The sequence below is a fragment of the Merops nubicus genome, unplaced genomic scaffold, assembly GCF_000691845.1.
Source record: "Merops nubicus isolate BGI_N331 unplaced genomic scaffold, ASM69184v1 scaffold23173, whole genome shotgun sequence".
In the NCBI taxonomy this organism is placed as follows: domain Eukaryota; kingdom Metazoa; phylum Chordata; class Aves; order Coraciiformes; family Meropidae; genus Merops; species Merops nubicus.
This window is the reverse complement of record NW_008597228.1, coordinates 18,038-24,244: the sequence shown is the minus strand read 5'-3', so window position 1 is coordinate 24,244 and position 6,207 is coordinate 18,038. Positions and strand designations below refer to the sequence as shown.

At 40.1% G+C, this 6,207-nt stretch overlaps 1 protein-coding gene across 1 annotated transcript in view; it reads left to right on the top strand.

Annotated features, from left to right (window-relative positions):
- Positions 1–990: 990 nt before the first annotated feature.
- SRPX (sushi-repeat containing protein, X-linked) overlaps positions 991–6,207 on the top strand; it is a gene marked incomplete at its 5' end in the record, with an annotated part of 19,330 nt that continues 14,113 nt past the window's right edge. The window contains one exon of the mRNA XM_008936647.1: positions 991–1,050. Coding sequence (XP_008934895.1) covers positions 991–1,050 — 60 coding nt within the window. The remainder of the gene's footprint in view (positions 1,051–6,207) is intronic.

The following is a 6,207-nucleotide window of genomic DNA, read 5'->3' as shown; positions in this document are numbered from 1 at the left end:
GAGGTGCCTGGATTACTTAATTTAAGCAGCAGCTTGTAACCATGGTCTTAGAGCTCAACAAATGGTGATGAGATATCCCCATAGCTGTAGTTAGAGATACCATGTGTGAGAAGCTCCTGTAGTGTAGTGCTGAGCCTCCTTGGTACCAGAGAAGAAATTTGAGCCCTTTTTGTAGGAGACTTATGTAGAATTTAGACTGGACTTCACACTCCGAGGCTGCTGATGTTAAATAAATGTCTCTTAAGGATATTTTGAAGGTTTTCTTGCTGACTGCTGACTTTTGTTGATAATTACTTTAATGCTGTTGCTCCAAGTGGTTTCTGGTTTTTATAGGGCAGTTTATACCATTATTTTAAGCTTTTAAGTGTTGCATAGGTTTTCAAAAGTACAGAACTATACTATCTCTTTATTTTGAACAACCGCAGAAGACTGTTTGATACCAGGCTATGGTTTTGATTTTAATGTACCTTGTGTTTGCAGGTAATGTACCTCAATGTTTTGTTCTTGGTGTGAAGATCCTACAGGTTGTAAAAGAGGGTTGTACTTGAGTTATGCACATTTTTCTTCTGCTCTTTGGCCTGATGGCTGTTAACAGCCACTGACACTACGGAACCACTTTATAGTGAAGCGTTTGATGCGTACCTTACCTATTCCTCCTCTGTTCTCTCTGCTCAACAGATCAACTTCATGGTCAGTGGGCTTTCTGCAACAGAGCTGTGACTTGGCGTGTGCAGCATGGCACTGCACAGCACTGCTCTAGGAGCAGTGAGAGAAATTTACTATTTCACTTGACTAGCAAATCAATTTACCCCTTCCAAATTCACTATAAACTAGGTCTCCTATGAGTCTGAGCTTCAGAGAAGCCCGTGCTTTTGGCGTTGTGTAGATTATTGCATCCTGATCTTGCATGTCTTTTTGCAAAGCTTTCTTTTATTCTTAATTTACACTTCCTTTCTTGCTGCAGTTTTTTTTCTCTATTTTGTATTGTAGGATCGGGATATTCACCCCTTGAAGATGACGAAGATGTGTATGCACGCAATAGATATAAAGGTGAATGCTTTGCTTATGTACTAAAGAGGATCGGCTGACTGCTGAGGGAGAGCTTCATACTTTTCTCATGGATTCTATCCAGCTCCATGCTGTTATTCTCATGGATTTTTAGATCAAAATTTAATTTCCATAACAATGGAAATAAGACCAAGTACCGATCACCGATCTTTTATGCACTTAAGTAACTGTTGCCCTGCCTTTACTCTTGAAAGCTTAGGTTGTTAAATCATGAAGAACAAGGAAGAGCTTCTTTCTTCTTCATACATACTAACAAAACCATCAGTAATAAGCTGACTCAAAAACCAGGCATACCGATGGTAATGTATAGAAGGACGTGCAAGAGAACTTGATTTTCATGATTTAATTTTTTTTTCCTTCATAAAGTTGCTCACATTTCAGATAAACCTGCTACCTGAGATGCCAAGTGAAGTTTTTTTAACCAATTAATGTGTACATTCCAAAACCAAATTATGTAGCTGGATGAAGGGGTGAATGGACTGACATGTTTATAAAGAAAATTGGGGTTTTCTTCCCAATTCTAGAGGATTTTGCCATTCAGCAAGATTAAGAAGCTTTTTGCCACTACCAGTAAATCTTCCATTTATGATGTCTATATTTTTAAAAAGTCTGCTTCTGTCCCTTTATCCCTTCTCCTCTGCCAAAATCCCTCAGAAGCCTAGACCGTAAAGAAACTTAGCATTTAATTTGTCACTTGAAATGGTAACTGTCTTTCTTTTTAGTAATCTGTGGACATGCTAGAACTGTAATCGTTTTGATGACTTGAAAATACTGGGCATTAGTGTCTTGTTGTACAGTTATCGATTCTCTGCAAAGAATCAATGGGCCTTGTAGAAGGGAAGTCATAAAGTAATTCAGACATTTATGAACAACAAAGAGGAAAGCACAGATGCTATGGTTGTGTTGCTGTTTTAACAAATGTCTTATGTTCCTCCAGTAAAATTCTTCATAGTAACATTTTACTTTCAAACACATGCAGAAATATTTCTCTAAAACTTTATGTAGGTAAACTAACTTTTCTTTACCTTTTAACATGTAATCTCCCGCAGACACGTAGAAAAAGTTCCAGAGATTGTGAAGATAAATCAATGCCAGTTCATGCCAGGGCAGGCAAACAGTTAAAATGGGGAGTCTATATAAATTCCTTTTATATGGTGATCCGAAATGGATTATACTCATGTCACCAAAATGTCACCAGGATAAGTGAAACATAATGACTCATTCACGCAGATATTAAAAACTACCCTGGGTTTGGAAGCACTACTGCCAAATGTTGAAGATCAGACAATGTGATTCTAAGTGTATAAAGCATTGGAGTAGAAAAGGCTCACTCCTCATTAGCATACTTATTTAAGTTGGTATTGGGGGAAGAGGGTGAAGAAAGACAAAGCAAGGAAATATGGGCTGAATAACTACGTTCAAAGCATCTCTTTATATATTCAGTCCAGTATTTTGACTGTGCTCAACTGCTCAGCAAATAAAACTTCTCAGTAACAAATAACGTAAGTGAATTTTCTTAACTGATGTTAACATAGGTAAGCAGCACTGTTTTTTGTTTGCACACATACTTGCTAAACAGTGCATGGAGCACACAGATTCATCCTCTTTGGCATGTGCAAACAAAACATTGCAGTTTGTGGAAGGGGGGAGGGAGGAGAAGCCGACCTCCTACCAAACCCTTTTTGTCTTCATCTAGATGTTTTTCAAAGTGCTCAGCTTTCCAGAGAAACCTCACTGAGACTTTCCATGCCCACAGCATTTTTAAAGAGTTTTTCCCTTCCTCCCTGGTGAACCTTTGGATCTGCCAGCTGGTGTACCAGCAGTCAATGGTATAGCTGGTCACTTTGCATGCTGCTTGTGAAGAAAATGCTCAGCTGAGGCTGGTGTTTAAACAGGACTGAGGGTCTGGGGGAGATGATGCTCTAGAAAATGTTTTCCTTCTGGCTGGTTGGCATAGCTGTCTCAGATCATACTTGATGTGGAAGGGCTTCCCAAATACAGCAGTACCTGTGTTCATTCATCACAGCTCTAGTGTCACTGCTCTAATGACCTTCATTCCTAATGTTTTCTCAAATACTGTAATGAACAAACGGTAGGCCCTAGCTGCAGAGGCAACACTGTGGCTTCCACTGTTTCTCCTTGCTGCCTGTTTTCCAGTGGTTTCAAACGTGGGATTGAAATGTTTTACTACTAAGAGATAATGAAGGCTGTTGTATCACTGAGGAATGACTCAACTTTTTTCTTAAACGAAAAAAATCTACATAGGGCCTGGTACCTAAAAGCTCAAATTTCAGTTAGGTGAACAGAGCCCAGTACAGATGGTGAAGCTCTAGAACAGATGCCTGGGCAACCTGTGGCTTTTCTTATTTTCAAAGCCTTCAGGAAGATGGCTGATCTTGTCTTAAGGCAAGGAAGAGCTTGTGTGACCTCTCTGTGCCCCACCCAGCCTTAATATTCAATGTAGCTGCTTAGCTTTTGGAAACCAGTAAGTGCCTTCACTTAAAAATAAGCAAACTTGGATCTAAAACTATTGTATTGTTTGATGTGCTTTCAGGCACATGAGCTTTGCATGTTAGCTGTTTTTGTTTTTTTCCAGTGAAATCAGTTGCTCTAAGACTAGGTATGTGCCTCCTTATAAACCCTGCCTTGCCCACTTTCTTCTAATCACATTCACTTCTAGGCTAAGTATAATAATGTTTTAGATCAAACAGATGTTCCTGCTAAACTATTCAGGTTATCTGCATCCAAAAGCATGTCTGTTTGTTTCTTTCTGACTGTACCATTTGGTCCAGTAAAAGATACATTACCCCTCCCTAGGAGACTTGCTTTGTTTTTCCCTGTAGACCACCATATCTGCAACACTACTACAGGAGGATTTTTTTCAGTATTCTGTTTGTGCATTAAGTTACATTTAGTAACTGTTAGCCACCTTTTTAAAAATATATATGCAGCTGGTTACCCAAGGCAAGCTCTAAAGCGACAAAAACTTGCAGAAGAACTCAGGCAATTTGCAATGTCTAAAATAGCTGCTTCATCTTTTTTTAATTTTTTTTTTTTTTTTATTACTAGCTTCTTGATCAAACTGTAAACTGTATTTGTCCTAATGCCCTTTAAAAAGGAAATCAACCATGTGCATTTACACCTTACATACATGGGAAACGTAAAGCATAAATACCTTGGACTGGTTTGCTGGAGCAAAAACTCAGCCTACCTGAGTCTTCTCATGTCCCCTGTTGTGCCCCTTCAGTCAGTGTTCTCCTAGTAACTTCAGGTTTAAAGCCTTCTGCAGAGAATCTGGGCTCCCTCCTTAGTGAAGGAGGTCTTCCAGCATGTGGGAAAAACTTGTTTCAAAATAAAAAAAATAAATACTGAAGTTCAGGGTCTGGGGGCATTGAGAAGAACAAATAGGACAAAAATGTTGGAAACTCTGGGGATGAGACCACTGAAGGGAAATCATGGAAAAGCTGTTGTTAGCTCAGGAAGAGGAGGATTTCTTAAGGAGGTGAATGGGACAGAGGCTGCCTCTATGAATCCAGCACGTGTGGCTTCCCCCATAGTGTGGTCAGAGAGGATCCTTGAGCCTGCTCCGGTGGCAGAGGGGTAGGCAGCTAAGGAGGCTGCGGAGGTGGGTGCTGTCATCACTCATTACTTCAGCAGTAGCTGCTGACTTCTGTTCCTGTTGTTAGCTCACAGTCCTCACCTGCTGTCTCGGTTTAAAATTTGTTCACAGAGAGCATGAAAAATATGAGCCACTGTGATACGGCACCTCAACAAAGTGGCCCAGGTCACTTTGATGGTGCTTTTTTTTAACGTCTTTAGGTAACTGAAGTATGGATTAGGGTGAAGCATAGGAAATAGTTCTAAAAAGCAAAACCCACTCTCCACTATTACTACTTTTTTTTTTTTTTGTAATTGTGAAGTAAATAGTGGAGGATCTATTTGACATTCGGTACTTTTGGAAAACAGGACCACAGGTGGAAAAAACAGAGATGAGATGATTGTGTGGCTGAGCCAAAAAGCTGAACTGCACTCTGCCACTAACCTGCTGTGTGCTTAGACGGGTCTGCTCATTTCCCCATGCCTCAGTTACTGCATATTTGGTGACAATGGCAGTAATGCCACTTATGTGTCTTTGTACAGAGTTTTCACATGTATTGGTGAAATACAAAAATAAATGTGTCACAGTACCAGTGTGACTGCTTCAGAAACAGATTTGTCTGGAGGAACATGCTCTTGGTCTAGTCAAAAGCTTGACAATTGGTCTCTGTAGTCCTCAGATGCTATTTTATGTTGATTCGGGACCAGCAGAGCAAAATGTAGGTGCAGAATGTAGCTTTCATTGCAGAAGTGCACGTACATCCTAGAGACATTATACACTGAGTATAAATATTCTGTGTATGAGAAATACAACAGGCTGTATTGATTTTTACAGATCCAAATCATGTAGAAAAATGTAGACAGTAAGTATAGGAAGAGTTAGACATGAATATCTGCCGAAGATGACTGAGAAATTATTTTTAAATGTCTCCTGGGACTTCGTAAGGAGGAAGGCTTTCACAAACTCTTCTGTGTTCTGTTTGGGCTCAAAAGTTTTGTCATGTGCCTCCTGCACTTTACACATTGTCACACAAGATTTCAGGACCTGCCATCTTTCTCTTTTTGCCTTGCAATCCCTCTCTCCCTGCCTCCCTCCCTCTTGATAGGTCTTTTTGAAATCTTGGAGCAGCTTAGACACTCCTTGTCAGTGTGGGGAAACTCCTACTGAGAAGCTGCCTCCTGCAGAAAAAGCACAGCTTTCTTGGTACACCATGTTGTCAAAGCTAAACAAAGATTTTGAAGCTTTGGCTGGGAAGGGGAAGTCTGTACTTGATACTGTACCCATCAGTGTCACAGTATGGAGTTAAATTCTCACAAGAAGATGGTACCAGTATGCTGAGTATTTTAAAGTGGAGCCCTGACCAGTTATTAAAGGTTCAGTTTCATGTAAATATGTTTATTTTTTCCATGATTCTGGTATGAGCATTAGCCTTGAAGTCCCAGCCAAATTCCTCTTGATTTGGCAGATCCATCCGTGTCACTGTCCTACATCCAGGAGCAACCAGAAGGTGGTTCTCATACTTCAGGCTGCATTTGCATGAT